This window comes from Temnothorax nylanderi, unplaced genomic scaffold (assembly GCF_030848795.1).
Source record: "Temnothorax nylanderi isolate EJ_2023f unplaced genomic scaffold, tnyl_v1.0 TNYL_tig1152_pilon, whole genome shotgun sequence".
In the NCBI taxonomy this organism is placed as follows: Eukaryota; Metazoa; Arthropoda; class Insecta; order Hymenoptera; family Formicidae; genus Temnothorax; species Temnothorax nylanderi.
This window is the reverse complement of record NW_027250214.1, coordinates 3949-28759: the sequence shown is the minus strand read 5'-3', so window position 1 is coordinate 28759 and position 24811 is coordinate 3949. Positions and strand designations below refer to the sequence as shown.

The following is a 24811-nucleotide window of genomic DNA, read 5'->3' as shown; positions in this document are numbered from 1 at the left end:
CCATTTGCCTACGACATATATACCGGGTTTACCAAGAGTATGGCAACCCCTAAATATTTCGAAAACTACGCATTTTAGAAAAAAATGTTTCAGACAAAAGTTGTAGGGTTTCAAGTAACGCATTAAATAGTAATATTAGTGTGACTACAAATAACTTTGTTAATGCCAAGTAAAAATAACTTTAAACTTTTTAAATGGAAACCCCTATTTTTGATTGCATATTCTTATAGTTTACCTCGAGAGCTTTTCAAAACACTATAATAAAGTATATTTTTATTAAGTATTTTTCAAGTTATGGAGCTTGAAAGCTACGATACCGCCGGCATCAGCGTTACCTAAGATGTACCGCGTGGAGGTTGCACGATCGGATTTACACTAGCAGAGTTGTAAATAACAATACTTTTGTGATTGAAGTTCTTAATTACTAATTATTTTACATAATTTTGATTTAAATTGAGTTTAAGTACAAATGTTTTTCGGAATTGTAATTAAAGTCGTTCAATTACAAATACATTTTGAAATTGTAATTAAACTCGAATTTTATTACAATTAAAAAAGTAAAAAAAGTAAAAAAGTAAAAAATTATTATTTACATTTTCTAAATTACAAATTTTACAACCTTGATTTACATTTTTTTTGTGTTTGAGTGTTTTAGAGTAAATTCTGAAAGTGGTTTCCATTGACTTCTTAACAGTATGCCAATCGTCGATAGAACGCAGAAATAGCTCTACGATTTGATTCAGCAGGTATCAAGGCTGCTTCATCCCTTATTCGCTGCCTCAATTTTTTGGATATTTTGAGGTTTTGTTTCGTAAACCTTACTCTTCAGATAGCCCCAAAAGTAATATCAAGAGGAGTTAGATTTGGTGACCTAGGTGGCCAACGTTCCCCACCCTCATTTCGGTTCCTTCTTCCTATCCACCTTTGCGGGAAAACTTCATTTAAAATTCGACGCGGCTTCTGCACCAAAATGAGGCGGAGCTCCATCATGCTGAAATCATATTTGCTCAAAGTTATTTGGAAAAATATTTTGTATGGCTGGAATTATTTCATCTACAACTAATCTCTCGTACCTATGAGCAGTGAGGTTTTCCTTAAAAAAAAAAGGCCCTATCATATAAGCTTTTATCATGCCGCACCATACATTTATTTTTTGTGGGTATTGTGTATGACTTTCCTGCACCCAATTCGGATTTTCATCTGACCAGAGACGAAAATTTTGATTATTAACCTCTCCCGTAAATGTAAAGGTTGCCTCGTCTGTGAAAACAATTTGATAAGGAAAGTTGGGCGAGGCATCTATTAGGTCCATCATTCTTGCACAGAAGCGTATACGACGCTCATCATCTCCGCCTTGCAATTCTTGAACGTATTGCAGTTTGTATGGATGTAATTTATTTTTCTTAAAATTCTGTGTACGGATATGGGAGCAATGTCGTGAGCTTGAGCTGCTCTATTAACAGACGTATGGGGATTTTCAATAAAGTCTGCAGAACATCAAGTTGTTTATCGTTATTAGTTGCAGACTTTGGCCTGCCAGACCTAAAGCGACTTTTTGCACTACCAGTTTCTTGAAAACGTCGTACAGTTTTCAAAACAGTGGATTTACTAATTTGACGATTCGGATACGTTTATTAAATAATCGAACGACATCAGTGAACGATCGTTCATTATCACCCCATCCGCGCATCATTAGGATAGTGATTCTTTCACGCTCCGATAATTTGTTAGCCATTTTTAGCCAAACGTTTAATTTTTAATTTATTAATTGCGAATTAAAAAGACAAAAGTCCTCGGCAGAAGCAGAGAGCGCTCTAGGACGCTATCACCCTACCCACGTGATTATGCGCGAGAAAAGAACACTGAACATCTTGGCGCTTGCGTTTTATACCCTCTCGGAGTGTCGATCCAATGGGAGAGAGTCAGCGCGAGGGTGGGGGAGGGAGAGGGCGATTAGGCCATTGGAGGATCCCATTGGACTCTTCCTAAGAGGACATATGTTGTCAAAGTCATCATGCTGAGTGACTTTCAAAAGGGTTTAACCATTGTTTATTAAAAAGTTATGAACAAAAAAATTTTAAATATATAACAGTTTGTGTTAGTGCTAAAGGAAGTAATTTGCTGATGTGCGTATAAACAGTACACATGTAGGCGGGGGAGAGACTAAGCCCTTTCCCCGCAAGCAGGAAGGAGGTGGGGGATGGACCTCCTTTTGCGTGGAAAGTTGAAAACTTGAACCGTTCTCTCGCTTATTAATCGCTATATCGAGTTGAATGAAAACGTGTAAATCATCCAATTTACAATCTTACATTTTACTTAAGGTGTTACATAGAAAGCGTACTTGTTTCAGGAAAATAATAGGTACATTTAAAGAGAAAACTGGCAACTTTCTATTCGTTTTTGAACGAATGTACTGATCCGTTTGTCTTATGTAAGCAGTCAAAAATTAAATGATGGTTTTTGCTTCAACAATAAATAACTCGGTGAACAAAAAATCGGGTAAATATCAAGATTAAGGGCGATGTCACTGATTTCAATGACCTTGACATTGTCAAGGCTGACTTATAGCGAATTCGGTTGAATGCATTCAGTACTGGTGCATATTAAAGTTACTGTACATTGATTTAACCTCTAATCTTTAAAGTAAAATGCAAATTCCTTGACCGATAAAATGCCTAATACATATTTTATCAAATAGCACAATAAAGAATATTGAGGATTTCGTGTTTTAACTCGTTTATATTAAACATACACTTTACGTTGATTTGTACGACGGCTTTAATGTGCACCAGTGCGTACTGAGTGCATCTAATCGAATTCGCTATAACTTGCAAAAAGTTTTAGCTCGTTGTTTATTACAAAGTTATTAACAAATGTAACTGATTGTGAGAAAATATAACATTTTGTGTCAATACTAAAGAAAATAATTTGCTGATATGTGTATATATATGGACACAATACATATATCAGCAAATTACTTCCCTTAGCACTGACACAAACTATTATGTTTCTTAAACTTTTTTGTTCATAACTTTTTAATGAACAACGAGTAACGGCTAAAACTTTTCGCAAGTTAATCAAAGCCATGTCCTTGACAATATACGAGGTGTGATCAAAAAGTTCGTGGAAAAAATTTTTTTCTGCCGACGTGGCAACACTGTAGGCTTCTATGATGGTTTGGCGTCTAAGGAGAAGCCTTACGAGTCATCAGTGCAAATTTGGTCACAATCGAGTGCATACGTATTTTTCTGTGCCAGTATTTGTGAATGCAGTTTTTTTGCGCGGTCGAAATGGAGCAACCCAAGGAACATATCGCAATCAAAATGACGTCATTTTAACGTCACATTGACCAAATTCACATCATTTTTTGGTCAATATGATGTCAAAATGACGTAATTTTTTAATTGCAATGTAGTTCCTTGGGGAGATGTTTTATCCGCTAAAACTCGCTAAAAGCATTCGCCTGATTTAGCCCTTTGCGACTTTTTTTGTTCCCTAAAGTTAAAACGATTATGCGGGATGAACATTTTGAGGATGTGAAGAGCATTAAAACATCTCGCTCCCTTTCGACCGCGCAAAAAAACTGCGTTCACAAATACTGGCACAAAAAAATACGTATGCACTCGATCGTGACCAAATTTGCACTGATGACTCGTAAGGGTTCCCTTTAGACGCCAAACCACGATAGAAGCCTACAGTGTTGCCACGTTGGCAGAAAAAAAATTTTTCCACGAACTTTTTGATCACACCTCGTATGTCAAGGTCATTGAAATCGGTGAGATTGCCCTTAATCTTGACACTTATCAAAAATCGCACAACAATCAGTAAGTACACAAATTAAAGGTAAAGATTCATTATTTTGACTACTGTAAACTAGTGTAAACCGAATTTGTGTACGACTGCTAAAAAATGGCACAAGAATTGCAAAGTTGGTCTAAAATTTTACGTATAACGGATCTTTTTGAATTCTTGGGGATCTGTGAAAAATCAATAACATCGTTATCTAAAGACTGATCTAAAAAGTAGAGACTTGAAGCTGTAAAATGCTTCTTGAATCGGTCCTCATTCTGATCACTTTTACCGAAGCTACGCTTATTTGAAATTGGTTTATTTTCCGACCGCGCAAAGGTGTTCCTTTAATTTCCGCTGACATTGTACGAGTATTATGTATACGCACACATGTAGATCCTATCTAAAAAAAGGCATGTTAAATCGATACTCGCATCTCTCGAAGTCTTCTCGAAAATCTCGAAGTTTATTGTTGACTCTTTTCCGCGTTGCCGATTGGTTCTTTCGCTGCGCTTACTTCGTGAGCGGCTGTCATGGCATATTTTTACAGTTGTGTGTATCTGTTGTGTAGCTAAATAGCGCGCGCGTAGCGCGCGTTTGTGATATTTAGTGTTATAAAAAATTAGTAATATTGATCTCTAAAAGGTCTATCTCTAAAAAGTAAAAAGGGACATTTTTAACGTTGTTAATAGTTTTTTTTATACATACAGGTATGGCAGAGCCTCTACGATTGGTCACGTGTACTCAGCTATCATTGATAGATCCATTGGAAGTTCACGTGGAGATACCACCGGTACATGTTGCCGAACCAATTCTTACGCCAATAGGTACAAGCATGTTTCTTTAATAATTTTAGCTTATTTTATCATAATTTGATTAAGCAATGACTATAAAATGCTATTCACGTTTTATATGAAGCTTTCACATATCCTCAATGGTTTTATCATAAAAATTATTGTGACATATATTTTTAAAATGTAGACATTTAAATAACAAATCACATCCTTTGCACATTTATTATATTCTTAAATGGAAGGACAACAGGTCTGATAGAGAATGCAATTTTAAATTAAAAAATTATAATAAACGTAATTATAATTGCTTTTTTATAAGTTATTATAAAAGCTTACGTATTCATTGTTCTTCTTGAATGTTATATTGATAAATATACAAAGAAAGTTGAATATTACATTGATAAATACAAAAAAGTGATATTTTATCAATGATCTTGACCTTAATCTTGAGATATATAGGGTGTCCCAAAACACCCTTGTCAACGCTCGTGGTGAGGTAGAAGGGATCGAGATAAACAAAAAAGTTTTGTATCATTTTGCGATATTCGCAATAATTAATGAGTTATTAATTAATACGTCTGAGCGAATCGGCGCATGAGAAGCGGTAGGCCGGACTCGGCAAGCGCGGCGAGTCGGTAAGCGTGTGCGTGGGCGAGCGGCGAGTAGAGAGAGGCATGCGGCACGCGCTAACGCGCGTTGAAATCCTACTTACTTCTGCTTACAGCCAACTGTATTATTTTTATCGTCTTCTAGAATACATAAAACTAAAGCAATATACTGATTAGTTCTTCAGCTTATGTTTACGTTTTACGTTTATGGTTATTATGGCAATTCGTGTGCGAAAGCCTTTTTGTTACGTCAGCACGAACATCGGCTGTCCCATGGAGCGTATTAAGCGGCGTAATGATTAACTCAGCCCCTGTCCATGGGTCGTTTGTGTCCGGCCAAAATCTATTACCTGTAATATCTTGAAACTCAGCAGAAGTGGTGCCATTTGTAATAGCTGAAAAAAACTTCAAGTGAAGAGCTACTTCAGGGAAAAACTTGGTTAGATTCCGCTGGTACAGCCGCGAGTACTGGAGATTATAAATCTCGAACGGACACGAATGACCCATGCACAGGGGCTATGTGTGCCAAATGCAGGGTCTCAAACCTTGTTATTTTCGTGCAAAAAATTGTTTTTGTGGCTTCTTAAGAAAAGTAACATCAAAAGAAGTTAGATAAGTGTTAAAATTAAATATATTAGACAATTAAAACCCATATGTGAGGAACATTGCTTATGTGTATGCCGGGATTGTAATTAATCATAAAATATAAAAATACAAACTTTTATCATACTTTCACTGTTCTTTTATAATATTTTCTATAAATATGCAATTTAAAACAAATATTACATGATTATCTTATTTTTATTCCCTTTTTTCATGAATCTAACGACATCGAAAATACGTATTTTTCAATTGTAAGAAAATACTATTTTTTAATAATACAAGATCGACGTAATTTTTTTTGTTCCACGTCAATTTCAACCAGAGATATGATTTTTTATATTTTTACGTTTTTTTAGCGACTTTTTCCGAGTTTATTTGTTTAAACAGTTATTTAAAATTTTTTTTGTTCTAAAGTATTGTTTCGTATTCTATAAGGTTCAAAGATACTCTATGAATTTTTTTAGATTTTTTAAACATTTTTAAAGTTATTTAATAAGCTCAGGACACGAACGACCCATGGACAGGAGTTACGTTAGTCGAAAACAAGGGCAAGGGCTGAGGGTTAATAAGCCAATCACAGTGTTGTTTTACAAACTTATTTTCAAAATGGATACTCAAGGAGTCTTGTGAGGGTGAAGTCCCATGGAGCCAGCGTACGGCGTACCGGCGTATAGCGTAAAGAAGCTTGGCTAATCACAGGCTTTACGCTCGTTTTCACGCGCCAGCACATATGTTATGCTGGTTTTGAAGCGTTCCGACGTTTGTGCTACAATGATACACACCCACGTACACGCATATGGAATATTGCTTTATATATGAATGTATGTGTTAAAAAGTCGCGCTGAAAATTTCATCGGCTGTCCCATGGGGCGTATTTACGCCGGCGTAATGATTAATAAACCAATCACAAGACCCCTTGAGTATCTATTTGAAAATAAGCTTCGTAATCAACACTGTGATTGCCTTATTAATCATTACGCCGCTTAAATACGCTCCATGGGACAGCCAATGTTTGTGCTAGCGTAACGAAAACGAGCGTAAAGCCTGTGATTAGCCAAGCTTTTTTACACCATACGCCGGTACGCCGTACGCTGGCTCCATGAGACTTCACCCTGATTGACTTATTCATCATTAGTCCCAGTCTACAATAGGTGTTTTAAACCCTAAGCCCTAAACACCTGTTGTAGACGGGCACTTTCGTCGACGTAAATACGCCCCATGGGACAACTGATGAAGTTTTCAGCGCGACTTTTTAACACATACATTCATACATGAACCAATATTTCCATATGCGTGTACGTGGGTGTGTATTCACCCACTTATCATTGTAGCATAAACGCCGGAAAATTTCAAAAACCAGCGTAACATCTGTGCTAGCGTAACAAAAACGAGCGTAAAGCCTATGATTGTCATGCACGTCGGTACGTCGTAAAGAAACTTGGCCAATCACAGGCTTTACGCTCGTCGTATGCTGGCTCCATAGGACTTCACCTTTAGGTCCGGTCTACAATGGGTATCGTAACTGTCGTAAGTCGTGAGTCGTAAAAAATTGACCAATTACAGTCGAATTTGAGGAGAATTATCAAATAGTCAATTTCTTACGACTCACGACTTATGACCCGGGAAAAAAATTAGATCTGTCGAGATATGACTAGATCTGGTGTTCATCAGATCTGGCCAGATATAATTTAATCTGCAAATTGTCTCTATCTGGCCAGATCTGAACAGATATAACCAGATATTTGACCAGATATAATTTGATCTGCCAGATACAATTACTTACCGAATGTATCCAGATCTGCTCAGATATAATTAAAAATTATGAAGGGATGTAAAATGTTATAAAACCATAAATATATCGATTCAATTCGGTATTGTGTGCCACTTTATTATAAGCGTGCGATACAACTGATGATATAAGTTGTACCGTACACTTGATTTATATACCATTCTTATACTATCATTTGTCATATTTAAATACGAGAAACGGATCTCATTGAATGCCGTCTATCGGATGATCCGACATTTGCACAGGGTACAACAAAAAGGTCGGGACACTGAATTATCTCAAGATGACATTTTCGGAAGAAATGTTTTATACAAAAGTTTAGGGTATCAAGTTATCCATTATGTGGTGATATTGATTTGACCTTGAACGATCTTGAGAAAGTCACATCAAGGCATTAAGGTCATATTCCCATACAGCACAAAAAGTTGAAAAAACGTTCTTGAAACGTTGCAATGTTGAATGTTGAAGTATAAATATCTTTTTAACGTTGAATCTATGTTGATTCTTCTACATTGATTCTTTATGTTGCTACAATATTAAAACAACATTGAACAAATTATTAATCTTTTGAAATTCAAATAAAATTATTGAAAAGAAATTATATATGTATATAATTTTATATGCAGGTAACATATATATATGTTAATAGTTATTTTAAATAAAAAATATCTTTTTTAATATTTTATGAAATCTACATCGCACGTAAATTGAATAAATGGCCGCGTTTAGCAGAACGTTTATTTTGCAACTGTTGAAATTTTCTGAACTGAGATTGGATTTTATTCTTTTAGATCTAGAGGAATAATCCAATCTGAGCTCCGAAAATTTCCAACAATTGTAAAAAAGACACGTTCTGTTAAACGCGGCTAATGTTAATCAGCATTTAACAATTTAATTGTTGTTACATTGTTTTTAATATTTGCCAGTTAACATATCATTACAAGATTTTTTACACTCTAAAGATATAGGCCAGTCATATTAGACATCGAACCTTCCAATTAAACTTCCCAGGTTGCAACCATCATGAATCGCTTTGATGTAAGGAGCTGTGCGTGGGATTTATATTGCTTCGCAAAATTAACGCGCAATAAAAAGTTATTAACAATATTATCAACAAAAAAACGCGATTTTTTTATCTTCTCAAATATCTCGAAAACTAAGCAAGATAGGGTAACTATACGTACCTTTTTTGTAGAGCGTAAAATTATCTACAATGATGATCTGAACAATATTTATCGTCAAGTCAGTCGTTTAGCTTGCACGCGTTGTCAAAGTCCGAGACTCGGATCCCGAAAATCCTCGATTTCATCGTTTTTTTAATGTTGCGTCGGTGATTTTTTTCCGTCATTTAAAATGGAATTAAAAATCCCCAAAAAATCACACATTATCTGAGAACTACAAAGAATACTTCTCATGATGCAACCGATTTTTTAGACCCTTTTTCTTTAGTTTGTAGCTATGTAAGCAAAAAATTTAGATTTTTTTGAATAGTCTTAGTTTTTCGCTGTTTTCAGGCCTTAGAATTTATTTGAGACGAATTTTATCATATGCATCTTGTTGTGGACAAAATTTGCAACAAAAAAGGACCCCTGTATTTTTTTTGTACGACAAACGCTGATTTTTTTATTGACGCGCAAAGTTATCCAATATTGCGCACAGGTCGGATAACGCATTTTTTGCACTAAAATAATTATTTTTTATTAAAATTTACGTGATTTTTCGCATTATTATTGAACCATATTGCAAAGCCGTTTTTTGCAATATGGTTCAATAATAATGCGAAAAATCACGTAAATTTTAATAAAAATAATTATTTTAGTGCAAAACATGCGTTATCCGACCTGTGCGCAATATTGGATAACTTTGCGCGTCAATAAAAAAATCAGCGTTTGTCGTACAAAAAAAATACAGGGGTCCTTTTTTGTTGCAAATTTTGTCCACAACAAGATGCATATGATAAAATTCGTCTCAAATAAATTCTAAGGCCTGAAAACAGCGAAAAACTAAGACTATTCAAAAAAATCTAAATTTTTTGCTTACATAGCTACAAACTAAAGAAAAAGGGTCTAAAAAATCGGTTGCATCATGAGAAGTATTCTTTGTAGTTCTCAGATAATGTGTGATTTTTTGGGGATTTTTAATTCCATTTTAAATGACGGAAAAAAATCACCGACGCAACATAAAAAAAACGATGAAATCGAGGGTTTTCGGGATCCGAGTCTCGGACTTTGACGGCGCGTGCAAGCTAAACGACTGACTTGACGATAAATGTTGTTCAGATCATTATTGTAGATAATTTTACGCTCTACAAAAAAGGTACGTATAGTTAGTTACCTTATCTTGCTTAGTTTTCGAGATATTTGAGAAATAATAAAAAAAATCGCGTTTTTTGTTGATAATATTGTTAATAACTTTTTATTGCGCGCTAATTTTGCGAAGCAAAATAAATCCCACTTATAGCACCTCAAATCAAAGCAATTCATGATGGTTGTAACCTGGGAAGATTAATTGGAAGGTTAACCCTCTAAAGGGTACCTCACGTTAAGATAGGCAAAATGCCACTGTCAATGAAACGGAAAAATGACTTTGGATTTGCATAAGTACACTAAAAAAAGAATTTTCTACGATTTTTCCGACCATCCATCCCTCCTCTTTTTCCTAGTGGCACCAAAAAACCGCTTTTTTCGAAAATTATTTTTTTTCTCCGGTTCCTTCATGTTAAAATTTTTGAAAAAATTTGAGAATATAGCTTATAAAAAGTACTTGGCACACAATTTTTTTGAGCTTTAGGCGCGTTGAATACCTAACCTAAAAAAATAAAATAAATATTTGAATCAATTTTTTTTTAATTTCTTTGATAGTTGCAGGTCTAATTACTCTAGAAAATTGTATATTTTAGTGTTCTACGTGTATTAGTATTTTTTCAGATTTTTCGGAATGGTGGGCCGTACTCAAAAATGCGAAAAACTCTATTTTTAGCCACTTTTGGGCCTTTTATGGTCCTCAAATGATTGATAGTGCCTTAACTGACTCTAAAATAAACATAATATATTACTTTTGGATATATGTTGTCAATATTTGATACATTTCGATACGTCTCATATGTTTTTTGAGCATGAAATCAGTCATAACTCAACGAGAAAACCCTACTTTTTGTATAAAAGTGCCTATTTTTCGTCGATTTCTGGATTTTTGGTTATTTTATCTAAGTTTTTTTTGCATATGATCGGTAAATGTGAATATAAATATAATAAAAAATTGTACCTCTTATACATATATTTCAAAGAAATCGTTCATTTATTCAAATATATACATTTTCATGAAAAAAAAATTAATTTTTATGATTCCATGATCGTCTCTTTAATCCTCCTCGTCACTATCTTCCTCAATTACTGGTGTTACTTCTTCGAAGTCAAACAATGTTGTAAGTATCTCAGCTGGTCGAATAATCCTTGACAAGTATCTTGCATGAGACAAGTAAAAAACTATGGCGACTATATGCGAGCAACACCCTATAGTTCTGTTACCATTAGCGCAGTTACAGCAATAACGTCTGACACCGTTGAGTCCCACACTATCAGGTTGATATTACAAATCTTATTTACAATGCTTGCATATAGCCGCCATAGTTTTTACCTGTCTCATGCAAGATACTTGTCAAGGATTATTCGACCAGCTGAGATACTTACAACATTGTTTGACTTCGAAGAAGTAACACCAGTAATTGAGGAAGATAGTGACGAGGAGGATTAAAGAGACGATCATGGAATCATAAAAATTAATTTTTTTTCATGAAAATGTATATATTTGAATCAATGAACGATTTCTTTGAAATATATGTATAAGAGGTACAATTTTTTATTATATTTATATTCACATTTACCAATCATATGCAAAAAAAACTTAGATAAAATAACCAAAAATCCAGAAATCGACGAAAAATAGGCACTTTTATACAAAAAGTAGGGTTTTCTCGTTGAGTTATGACTGATTTCATGCTCAAAAACATATGAGACGTATCGGAATGTATCAAATATTGACAACATATATCCAAAAGTAATATATTATGTTTATTTTAGAGTCAGTTAAGGCACTATCAATCATTTGAGGACCATAAAAGGCCCAAAAGTGTTTAAAAATAGGGTTTTTCGCATTTTTGAGTACGGCCGACCATTCCAAAAAATCTGAAAAAATTCTAATACATGTAGAACACTAAAATATACAATTTTCTAGAGTAATTAGACCTGCAACTATCAAAGAAATTAGAAAAAAATTGATTCAAATATTTATTTAATTTTTTTAGGTTAGGTATTTAACGCGCCTAAAGCTCAAAAAAATTGTGTGCTAAGTACTTTTTATAAGCTATATTCTCACATTTTTTCAAAATTTTTAACATGAAGGAACCGGAGAAAAAAAATAATTTTCGAAAAAAAGCGGTTTTTTGGTGCACTAGGAAAAGAAGGAGGGATGGATGGTCGGAAAATCGTAGAAAATTCTTTTTTTAGTGTACTTATGCAAATCCAAAGTCATTTTTCCGTTTCATAACAGTGGCATTTGCCTATCTTAACGTGGGGTACCCTTAGTCTAATATGACTGGCCTAATATGTACATACATACATATAAGTATAAGCAAGAAGGAAGCGTCAGAGTCAGAGAATTCACTACTAGCCCGTTTGATAATCAAAGTCAAGCAACGTAGGTGCGGGTTACTACTTGGTTGGATGACCGGCTAGAGAGTGGATTTTTTCGGGCTTGCGGCTGTACACACACGGCATATATTCTACCCGCAATATTTATTCGTTTAAATCTGATGTATCTGATAAATGGCAACGTATTAGCATTACTTTTACTACTATATGGGAACGTTTTTTTAAATGTTGAATTGCAATGTCTTGTAGACGTCTACAAGACATTGCAATTCAGCGGACATTAGACGTTTGTGCAATGTCTTTTCAACATTCAATTTACGTTAAATCTACATTTTGCAACGTTGATACAATATTGTAAATGTTGAAATTCAATGTTTTTAAGATGTTGATTCAACATTAGTGTGCTGTATGGGATTGAGTTCTTTAAACGGGGACCCCTATTTTTTATGTCATATTCTTGTAACCCTTGTCGAGACGTTTTCAAAACACTAAGATAAAGCACCCTTTCGTAAGAATTTCCTGAAATATTTTAAATTTGCATAAACCGTTTATATTCATAGTCAGGTAATATCCGTGTATATCTGTATACTTTGCAATAATGTTTAAAGTAATCTTAAAGCGGAGAGCACATTTCTGCATAATGCATAAGGGAATGAACCAATCAGAATCCTTTCCCAGCAAACATTTTGGTTGTGGAATGTTGCCAAAAGGGGAACAAATGCCAGCAAAACGATAATGCCAAAGCCATGGCCTACTGTGTCCGCAATTGCTCTCCATATGAACGAAATCTTAAGAACATATTCCGCAGTCAAATTGACGACAACACCAGACCAAATCTGACAACAACTTTACGACGTCAGATTGACACAACAAATTGAGGGCAGATCTGTTTATCGCAAAGCGGCAGCCGATTGGCACCAAACGTAGACCAAATCTGTCACCAGACATGCCAACAAAATGGCGCCAAACGCAGACCACATCTGTTTTCAAAAGCGACGCCAGATCGGCAATAAACGGAAATCAAATCTGTCGCTAGAAGCGACAACAGATTGACGACAGATTTGGTATTCTTAAAGTTCGTATTCGCGCATTCGGTATTCCATACCTGCAGATAATTAGTTACACCTATTACAAATATATAAGTTTTAGCTGGTTTTCACGCTAAGATAACATAGCTATAGCATATGTTATTTATCTTAGCGTGTAAACCAGCTAAAACTTATATATTTGTAATAGGTGTAACCACACAATTCTCTGCAGTTATAGAATCCCGACTGTGAATACGAACTTTAGGAATACCAGATCTGTCGTCAATCTCTACCTAACTTAAAGTGAAAAGGAATGTGATTAGAATTATTATATATTATATATTTATACACTTACATAAAGTTTGTTTTATATTTAATAACATTACATATATATTTTATAGTATTACATTTAATTACAATATTATATTTTATTACATCATTAGAAAAAAGTATCTTACAATGTATTGTAAAAACGGTACAAATTATGTATTAATTAATACTAATGTAAGGCTTCTGCTCGCTCGATTGCCAAGATTATTACAAACTATATATTTTAAAATAAAATAAAATATAATATTAAATCGAAAAATCGAAGTATCTATTGTGAAGTATTAATGTGAAAAATAAAGGAGTACCGTACTGCCGTTGGTACGCTCGGAGTTACCGATCCGCGGTAGCATTCGAGTGCGTTGCGAAAGAGGGCGTAGTTAGCGTTCGCGCCCGCCCGTCGTGAGGAGATCGCGTTCGTGTACGTCCGTGAATCCCGAAGTTCAGTCCGATTCGTGAGTTCGTTACGATCGGTAGCTGAGTGAAACAACGTGCGAGGCAAAGTATTTAGAATAAAACGTCGTCATAGATTAATGTTCCTGGTCTTTTATGTGCACCCGCCCACTCTATCCGCACCAAATATAACATTGTGGCGACCGTGACAGGACGAAGAGAGAGATTACCGTCGGATACGAGTATCGCGAGGGAAAAGGCAAGCATCTCAAGATGGAGGCCGCCAGGAAGAAACGCACGACGAACCGCACGGCTTTCACACGCGCAGTAAATGATTTAGCTGCGACTTTGACGGGTACGGCTACGCGACCAGTAAATAAAGAAGAAATAATCGTGTTTCTGCAAGTTCTGGAGGAAAGGCACGAGAAATTACTGGAAGCTAACGAGGTGTTAATGACATGCATGCACGAGACGGAGGGCGTAACGGACGAAGCCATCGCGACAGAAGATGCCACCAACGACGAGTACAAGAGGAAGTTTCTACGAGCAAGACTCGCTGCCATGAACGCAATGGGCACGCCTGTCATGGCTGCGCCAAACGCCAATAGGCCCGTTACCGACGGGGTAGACGCTCGTATTCGTGCACAAGTACCCGATCAGACGAATCAGATCAAACTGCCGAAAATCGAACTCAAAAGGTATGACGGAGATATTAAGGAATGGTTACGATTCTGGTCTCAGTTCAAAAAGATTCATGAAAACGCTACGATCGACAGAGAGACCAAATTCCAGTATCTCTTACAAGCTATGGTTCCGGATTCGCGCGCGGCGGAACTAGTCGGTAGCTTCCCGCCTACCGATGAAAACTATGATAAAGTTATCGCCGCGATAAAGAATCGATTCGGACGTGATGAAATGCTCGTAGAAGTATATGTGCGCGAGTTATTAAAGTTAATATTGCAAAATGCTATGAAGCCTAACGAGAAAATAAAGTTAGCGAGCTTGTTCGATAAAATAGAGTCACAACTTCGCGCTCTCGAATCTCTTGGTGTGACAACGGACAGATGCGGCGCCATGTTGTACCCTCTCGTCGAATCATCGTTGCCGGAAGAATTGCTACGCGCATGGCAGCGGAATCAAGTGACGTCATCTGCGCCACAGCGTATGGGAGAGGAACTACCGAGAGAAGATAGACTCACACGATTAATGAAATTTCTACAATCCGAAGTGGAAAATGAAGAGCGCATAACGATCGCGGTAAGCGGTTTTGACATGAATGAACGGAAGCAGTCAAAACCTAAACAACGCTCGGAAGCCACTAAGGATACGCCTTCTGCAATGAGTTTACACGCGAGTGGAAAAGTTACTAAACCTACTGTGTGTGTGTTCTGCGAGAATGAACATGCAAGTATGAAATGTGAGAAAGCACGCAAAATGACGCTGAGTGACAGGAAATCGGTGTTGCAAACCAAAAATGCGTGTTTCAACTGCCTGAAGATAGGACATCAGAGCCGTATGTGTCGCGGAAATTTGAAATGTGCCTTATGCAATCGTCGTCATGTTGTGCTTATGTGCCCGGAGGTTATGGGCGACCGTAGTGTAGCGCCGTCTCACAAAGCAGACGAATGTGATGTCAAAGATGAAAAGTCGCTACTCAGTCACACAAAGGGGCCAGAAGTGATACTGCAGACCTTACACGCGATAATCAGGAACAAACAGGAAGAACGTATCGTGCGCGTGCTCTTCGATTCGGGTTCTACCAAATCGTACGTGTGTAAAGACCTCATCCGCGTCATGGAATATGAGCCGATCGGCATGTTGAAGCTGAAGCACTCTCTGTTCGGCAACGTGTCTTCAGAAATTAAGGATCACCGAAAATACCTGGTTCATATGAGCAGTCTTGATGGAAAATATGCCTGCAACTTCCAAGCCTACGACGAGGACGAAATATGTGCAGATGTTCCTCTATGGGATAAGCAGCCTTGGATGAATGAGTTAAAGGAGCTAGGCATCCAGTTAACAGATGGACCAGGTGAGTCTAACCATGCTCAGCCAATTAAAATCCTTATTGGAGCTGATATTGCTGGGAAATTAATGACAGGAAGAACCAAGCAGCTCAAATGCGGTCTGACAGCAATCGAAACACATCTCGGTTGGACTTTAATGGGCAAAACTCCGAATTACGTCGAGGATGGACTCGCAGCCCAGACCACTTCTATGTTACAACGAGAGACCTGCATATCAGATTTATGGAGCTTGGATGTCATTGGCATTAACGATCCGGTTGTCGAAAAATCTCGAAAGGACTATGATGCACAAGTTCGAGAACGTTTTGTCGAGACCGTCATAACCAACGATGAAGGACGTTATGAAGTATGTCTGCCTTGGATTGAATCGCACCCTGCTCTGCCGAACAACCATGATCTTGCGGAGAAGAGACTCGTTACGACCACGAAGAGGCTCAAAGCTTCGGGAATGTATGCTGACTATGATCGAGTTCTCACAGACTGGCGAGAGAAGGGAATCATTGAGTTGGTGCCTGCCGACGAAACAGAGATAAAAGGTCACTATCTTCCACATCGAGGAGTCGTCAAGGAAGGCAGCTCCACACCGCTCAGGCCTGTATTTGATACGTCAGCCAAGGGCAGAGACTCTCCATCGTTAAATGAATGTTTGGAAAAAGGGCCTAACTTGATTGAATTAATTTCGTCTATACTTTTGCGTTTTAGAAAAGAAAAATTCGGTATCATCGCTGACATTGAAAAGGCTTTTTTGCAAATATGTTTGAACAAAAATGATCGTGATTATCTCAGGTTTCTATGGTATGATGAGCTCGGGAGAATAATTACTTATAGACATGTTCGAGTAGTTTTCGGTGTAACATGTAGCCCTTTTCTTCTCGGAGCAGTAATTGACTTTCACTTGAGAAAACTAATGTCAGACGAGAAACATAAGTCGAATATGGTAAATGCGATAGACAATATCCGTAAATTATTGGAGAGTTTTTACGTAGATAACTGTGTGACTAGTTTGGGTACGATGAAAGAAGTTGACGGATTTATGTATGACGCGAGTTACGCTATGCTCCAGGGAGCGTTTAACCTTAGAGGGTGGGAGCATACCGGTGCAATGACGGGAGCGGAGGATATTTCAGTGTTAGGAATGATTTGGAATAAGCGCTGTGATTCTTTACGTCTGGTAGTGCCTCCCGTTGAATCGGCATTAAATGAAAAAATTACGAAACGCACCATTTTATCGTTTGCTCATCGCATTTTTGACCCTCTGGGATTTGTTTGCCCTGTCATGATATGTCCTAAACTTTTATTACAGAAAACTTGGATCTCAAAAGTGAAGTGGGATGAGGAATTGAGCGAGGAAAATCAAAATGAGTTTAAAAAATGGCTGAAAAGTCTATCGTCACTGAGGGAGTTACATTTTCCTCGATGGGCCTTTCGCTCTTCAGATCCAGGAGCTAATGTTACCTTCCATGTATTTTGCGATGCAAGTAAAAAAGCGTATGCAGCTGTGATGTATGCCCGGACAGAGTACGACTCTCATGTAAATGTTACTTTGGTTGCAGCTAAAGCTAGGGTGGCTCCAGTCTCACCAGTTACAACTCCTAGACTCGAGTTACTGGCCGCTTGTACGGGCACGAGATTAGCCGACTCTAACCTAAATTCACTGAGGATGGAAGACAGAGAAGTAACATATTGGTGTGATTCTGGTACAGTCTTATATTGGATTCAAAGAAATTGTCCTTGGGCACCCTTCGTAGAAAACCGAGTTAAAGAAATAAGAAGTCTTTCGAAAGTTGATTCATGGAGACATGTTCCTGGAGATCAAAATCCCGCAGATCTACCATCGCGTGGGTGTGATGTGAGCACTCTCATAAAAGTTAACTGGTGGGACGGGCCAAGCTGGCTTAAAAAGGAGCCATCAGAGTGGCCTATGTCGAATGTCACCTACCAAGAAGATGAGATTAAAAGTGAGATCCGTAAAACCGCAGTATTAAAAACTCCGATAAACGAGACTGAGATTATTTCGGTAATGTCTAATGTTAGTCATGATGTAAAAGTTGAACCTTTTTATGTTCCGAGAGTTTCAAAGTTCAACACAATGATAGGCGCGATTGCATGGCTTAATCGATTTATCAGTTATACTAGATGGCCCAACAGGGAAAGACATGGTGGGAGTTTAACTCTTGATGAACGGAAAAATGCGGAAAAGACGGTTTTACGAATTTCACAGAGAGATTCATTTGATGGAATTGACGATGTAAAACTTAGAACAATGAATGCTGTTATGACTGACGATGAATTGATACGTATGAAATCTAAGATACTGCAACGTGATGATGATTATTCGTTCCGTTATCCAGTGATTTTGTTAGGCGAGAATCCCATAACTAGATTATTAATAACTGAAACTCATGAGCGTTTGGGACACAGCAATGTCAATGCAATACTTAGTCACTTACGGGAAGAATACTGGATAATCCACGGACGTAAAGTTGCACGATCTGTTGTAAAGAAATGTGTAATCTGTACACGACAGAGCGCTAGACCTTTGGACGCTACGCAGGCTCCTTTGCCTATGAACCGCGTACGAGATGCTCGGGTATTTGAAGTAACGGGAATTGATTTCGCGGGGCCCGTGTATCTGAAGGGGAACATAAAAGCGTGGATCTGTATTTTTACGTGTGCTGTATATCGTGCTGTGCATTTCGAGCTTGTGACTTCTTTGTCGACTGATAGATTTATGGAAGCTTTTCGCAGGTTCGTAGCCCGAAGAGGTCGGCCGAGTAACGTATACAGTGACAATGGGACCAATTTTGAGGGTTGTAGTAATTTATTGAAGCGCATCGACTGGAATAAAGTCAACGAACTCTGTCATGTACAGAAAATTGAGTGGAAATTTAATCCACCAAGCGCCCCTTGGTGGGGAGGTTGGTGGGAGCGCCTAATTCAAGTCTTGAAACGAATTTTGCGTAAAATACTGGGGAAAGCGTGCTTAGAGTATGAAGAGATGTCGACTGTCTTATGCGATTGCGAATCAATTATTAACGCGAGACCTTTGACGTATTTATCCGAAGATCCTAGAGATCTCAATCCTATCACTCCCAATATGTTCTTACAAGAGATCCGCGAGATCGGAGTACCTGATTGCGATTTTATTGATAGGGAAAAATTCAAAGGTAGATTTAAGTATCGACAGCATCTAAAAGATGAACTGAGAAAACGTTTTCGGACCGAATATCTCGGTGAGCTTAAATATAATGTTAATAAGGGAGCTTCCGATACTCGTAAGATATCAATAGGTGATGTCGTATTGATAGGCAATGATTGTACTAAGCGATTGGATTGGCCTCTAGGCCGTGTGATAGAGACTTTTCCGGGAAAAGACGGAGTCATTAGAGTAGTGCGTTTAGTTACTGCGTCTGGTCAATTGGTGCGTCCGGTACAAAGATTGTATCCTCTTGAAGTCGATTTCGATGTTGTCCCTGAGCAACTACATACATTATATAAGAAAAGGGTTAGCGCGGCGCGCGATTCGAAAGATGAGAAAGAGAAGTTGAGTCGCTCTAAAGCGATAGAACAGAAAGTTGAATCTGTGCCGTACAAAACTCGTAGTGGACGTACTGTTAAGCCAGTTATTAGATAAGGAGTCTTATGTTGTACTAACAGCTATGATGTTTATTGTTCAGTTTCGCTGTTATATGGAAAATGTGATTTTGTTCTAAGATGTTATTTTGAGTTATGCGAGAATTATTATTTTATTTTATGATGTTAGATTTTCCTCAGTATATGTGCGGAAAATCTAAGGTGGGAGGATGTGAAAAATAAAGGAGTACCGTACTGCCGTTGGTACGCTCGGAGTTACCGATCCGCGGTAGCATTCGAGTGCGTTGCGAAAGAGGGCGTAGTTAGCGTTCGCGCCCGCCCGTCGTGAGGAGATCGCGTTCGTGTACGTCCGTGAATCCCGAAGTTCAGTCCGATTCGTGAGTTCGTTACGATCGGTAGCTGAGTGAAACAACGTGCGAGGCAAAGTATTTAGAATAAAACGTCGTCATAGATTAATGTTCCTGGTCTTTTATGTGCACCCGCCCACTCTATCCGCACCAAATATAACAATTAATAAAGAAGAAAAAATATTAACTAATCTAACATTTTATTAGACATGTATCTGTTATGAGATGTAATAGATACGACTAATATAAATATTGTTTTAAACATTTATGAAAAAAATACGCATTACGCTTTACAGAAGCATCGGAAAAAAAACGAAGTTACTGATTACTTTCCGGGCGAACAGACATACGGAGATGACAATCCTAATTACAATGTTTCATTATGCATTATAGCAACTACAATATATTGCGGTGTGTACGAAGCATTATCTGCCGTACTATCATCACTATTACTATTCTCATCTATGCTACCCCAATACGGCATTCTGTAACCTTTTGCGCTGACTTCATGCAGATTAATATGTGATACCTCATCTGCTAACGCCGCACACGAGTATACCTGAACATCTGATGATGATATACCAATATCATAAAAATTAGTCACTTGTACAAACTTTTTGACGCATAAACAATAAGAATTTCCGTCCTTGAAAATATCGCAAACAATACAAATAGACCCATTATTTAAGATGCAACAATTAGTACACATATCGCGGATATGTGTACTAAGCAATATGTGATTAAATGTAATTTTGCGATACCGAGTACAATTGCTATCATCAATGTACGGCATAAATACACGAACAGATGTTTCTACATTACGAGCTTTGCTACTTCCGTGCGCTTGTCTTTCTTTTATTCTATTAAACATTTGTTGGAGAGGTTGATTACCTTTTCTGCAATATCTCCGAAAAATTGACATATTGCTTTCAAATGGAAAAGCAGAAAATGAATCTAAATTGCCAAAACGTCTAACGTCATCTGTGAGATGAAGCAGACCATGCACGTTATACGAATTAAATGTAGTGTCATAAACATGTTCAGCTCGAAGAACAAATTTCTGAAGGGCACACTCTGTGAAACGTAAGTATTGCCTTCATGGACACTTAGAAGATAAGATTCTTATAGCTGTATGTAAAAATAAGAAATGTTTATAGACTGTTTTATCTAATAAATCATGGAATAGAGCTGGACTAGTATACAGTAACATTTGTCGCAGTTCTGTAGCTTTATATTTTGAAAACATTTCGAGAGATCTGGGTCGCCTTGCAAAATCTGAAGGACAATATTTTTGTAAACTTTCTATTCGTGTATTTATAATAGTAATAGATGTGCTGGATAGTTTTGTGTCACGAGAGTATTTTCCTTTTACCCACGCAAGTAATATCTCTTTCATTACACCTATGAACACAAGGTGCATACATTCAAATGGAACCTGTGATACCATTCCCATCGGTAATTGTGAGAGCGGACTTGTACCTTCTTTGTGATGAATCTCATCTAAGCGGATGTGGTATTCTTCATCCGTTCGAAGAGGATGGTTTATACCATTAAAGACGTTATGATTACTATGAAAATGTGTACCTGATATTTTACATTTGGAACATGGACGTTCAGCCATATGGTTACGAAGATTTAATATAAAAGCGCGAGCTGGCGCATCTGCTATAAAACATCTAAGTCTTAGTAGCACTTTCTTGTCATTGAATTGTATTCCTCCATTTGAAAAAATTCTTTGGACATCTTGTACAAATTTGTTAAAGAAAACGTTAGGATTATATGGTTTTGCAGGACCTTTGTAAATACCCACAACTATTAGTGGTGCATCTTGTACAGGGTGTATCATGACGATACAGAGCGGTACGGCGGGTTGCCCATTCGAGCAGGCGCGCATGGTCGTTCACAATTGCGTTGACTTCGGTGCATCACCTATAACCACTCGCATATCTTTTTTACAATAAAATGGACTTTGTAGCGCCCGAAGTTGCAATACAATTGTGACGGATTTCCGTAGCAGTAACGTTAAAACAGAAGTCGAGATGACAATACAGGTTATGAAATAAATTTTATTAAGAAAACGAAAGACATCTTCTCTCTTACGAAAAAAGCTCGTACCATAGTCCATCATAATCATTATATATTATAATTTTATTACTTAAATTATTTTTGCACACAATGTTTATGCACAGGACAAAAGTCAGCAATTAGTATATGTGTGCAAATTTAAATTATAAGTCGGCTAATAAATTTCATTCAATGTAAGTTTAAATAATGGCAGAAATCACCATTAACAAATCTTACAATATTTATTTTGTTTAATTAATAAATAATTTATCATTAAATTGATAATCAATTTAATATATCAATACTAATGAGCATTATATAATTTTTTATATAAATGATGCTGCTGCATCTTAAAAATCTTAATCTTAATCTCATAAACAAGAGGTTTATTAGTATAAAATATACATTTTAAATATGATGCTAATAAATAGTTTATATAAGGCAAATTATCATAATATTTAATGAATACTTTTCAGTAATAAATTCCTTGTAGATTTAAATGAGATTCAGTAGCATTATTTACATAAAGATGCTTATTAGCTTCAGTATATTGAATTAATTATTAATGTTAATGATGAAATATTAATAATCTGAAATAAATGTTGTTAGACATAAGATCCGCTGATAATCGTTTTTATCGTTATAAATAACGATGGAAACGGTTATCAACGGATCTCGTGCCTAATAACATTTATTTCAGATTATTAATATATATATATATATATATATATATATATATATATATATATATAGTATATATATATATAGTTTTGATAACATTTGTATTAAAATTAATTTGTGTGTGCAATTCTAACATAATACTTTTAATTGAGATTGTTAAATATCAACTTTATACTTGAAGAAACTAAAAACAACATATCTTGTGCGTCGCAGTAATTTGTACGGCAAATTATTAAATGTTTTCAGGTATCAGAAGAAAATTTATTTAATGCGCGAGTTTTAAATTAAAGTTTATGGTTGTATCTTCCACTCGATTCCTGTGGAACGTCATGGAAGTGTCAACATTTATATAGCCTCTTTTAGGAAATCAATCCTTTACTCTGGAAGAATCTGTGTAGAAGGCATTTATGTTTTATTGTAGGTAGTATATACAAGTCAAAGTAAAATGTATGTTTTAATACGTCGTATTTGGAAAGTGATATGTATAATATTATGCATTATATATACATATATATATAATGCATAATATTGCTTTCCAAATATGACGTATTAAAACATACATTTCACTTTAACTTGTGTATATATTACCTATAATTAAACATAAATGTCGTTCTACAAAGATTCTTTCAAAGTGAAGTACTGGTTTCCTAAAAACTCTAAAGGCTATATGAATATTGACACTCCTATGGCGTTCCACAGGATTTGAGTGGAGAATGCAACAATAAACTTTCATTTAAGACTCTCGCGCATTATAAATAAATTCCCTTCTGACTTGAAAACATTTAATAATTTACCATACAAATTACTATGACGCACAAGATATGTTGTTTTTCGTTTCTTCAAGTATAAAATTGATATTTAACAATCTTCTTTAATAGTATTACGTTACAATTGCACACACAAATTAATTTTAATACAAATGTTATCAAAACTATATATATATATATATATACATATATATATATATATATATATATAATATATATTACCTGATTATGAATATAAATGGTTTATGCAAATATGTGTTGATGCTGGAAGCACATTGATAAATACAGCGACTAAATTAGTGACAGCAGATGATTCCATAACATTTCACAAGATTCTGAAAGCGGAGACGATAGTAATAAACTCTCGCTTAGCAGAATCTCATGGTTTGTAACAGGATTTTTTCTTGATTTGTTGACAGATAAAGATCTGTTTTGTTGATCACTATAGATGTACGCAGGATATCTCATTCCTAGTTCCTGTAAGAGTTGAAGAAAATTGATATTTAATAATCTTCTCTTTTTTTTTAATTGGAAACATAAATTACAATTTCATATACAGATAATTTTAGTAGAAATATTGTCAGCAGTACTACATACATACCATTACCAGCTACTAAAAATACTTATTTAAATTTTAGTAAACAACAATTAATATAGTTACATTTAAAATTAGAGTCTTACACTATATAAATTCCATTATCTACGGTACCTACTGATGTGTATTGCGTAGACAGAAATATGATATTTGTCGCAGTAATATAATAATTTGTTGTGCCACTGAAAGTAAGAAAAGATAATTAATTATTGAAATATTGCTATACATCACTAATCTATCATTTAATCTAACTTCAGATTATTAATATTTAAATATTTAAATGCAGTAAGCAATACCTGCAAATAACAGTAATATATTTTCTTACAAACAAGGAGAATTAATTTAGACGCTTATTCAATACTTCTTTGGCTAAAAAATAAAAAATATTTGAAAATTTTACATATCAGATCGAGACTGTTAGAAGAAATAATAAGATATTGAAATGGGGTGACTGTGTGAGGTTAGGAAATATGTCACGACTCTATTTCATACTAGAATTACGTAAAATTAGTAACACGTATTGTTATACAGATTTGTTGCTCCGATTTCTGCTTGATATGTTATCCGTAAATAATTAATACTTATATAATTACGATGACAGATTTTTTAACCTCTCGACGGTTTTTCCGGTTTGTTGTTGGCCGCATTCAGCAGACACAACTGTTGAGTGTTGTTTTAAGGGCCATCTACAATGAAGGTGCGATTTCACGATGACGCTCGACGCTGGATTCGAGCGTCAAACAGCGCCAAAAAGCT

The 24811-nt window shown here is 36.1% G+C and overlaps 2 protein-coding genes and 2 pseudogenes across 2 annotated transcripts; 2 read left to right on the top strand and 2 right to left on the bottom strand.

Annotated features, from left to right (window-relative positions):
- Positions 1 to 997: 997 nt before the first annotated feature.
- Positions 998 to 1753, bottom strand: LOC139786803 (uncharacterized; annotated as a pseudogene).
- A 2724-nt stretch (positions 1754 to 4477) lies between these two features.
- Positions 4478 to 20100, top strand: LOC139786802 (uncharacterized). The gene is made up of 2 exons (XM_071725919.1): positions 4478 to 4616; positions 17311 to 20100. Exon 2 carries the CDS (start codon positions 17509 to 17511, stop codon positions 19639 to 19641), a length of 2133 nt encoding a protein of 710 aa, XP_071582020.1. The 5' UTR covers positions 4478 to 4616; positions 17311 to 17508; the 3' UTR covers positions 19642 to 20100.
- LOC139786800 (uncharacterized) lies at positions 14254 to 16825 on the top strand. Its single transcript, XM_071725918.1, has 2 exons — positions 14254 to 16651; positions 16794 to 16825. Exons 1-2 carry the CDS (start codon positions 14254 to 14256, stop codon positions 16823 to 16825), a joined length of 2430 nt encoding a protein of 809 aa, XP_071582019.1.
- A 102-nt stretch (positions 20101 to 20202) lies between the features above and the next one.
- Positions 20203 to 21774, bottom strand: LOC139786801 (uncharacterized; annotated as a pseudogene).
- Between the last annotated feature and the right edge of the window lie 3037 nt (positions 21775 to 24811).

Excerpts from the sequence above, each read along its gene's own strand:
- LOC139786802 (XM_071725919.1), top strand. The coding sequence starts at position 17,509 with ATGTATGCCCGGACAGAGTACGACTCTCATGTAAATGTTACTTTGGTT.
- LOC139786800 (XM_071725918.1), top strand. The coding sequence starts at position 14,254 with ATGGAGGCCGCCAGGAAGAAACGCACGACGAACCGCACGGCTTTCACA. Across the intron at positions 16,652-16,793 it reads CTCTCCATCGTTAAATGAAT|GTTTCTATGGTATGATGAGC; the intron begins GTTTGGAAAAAG and ends TGATTATCTCAG.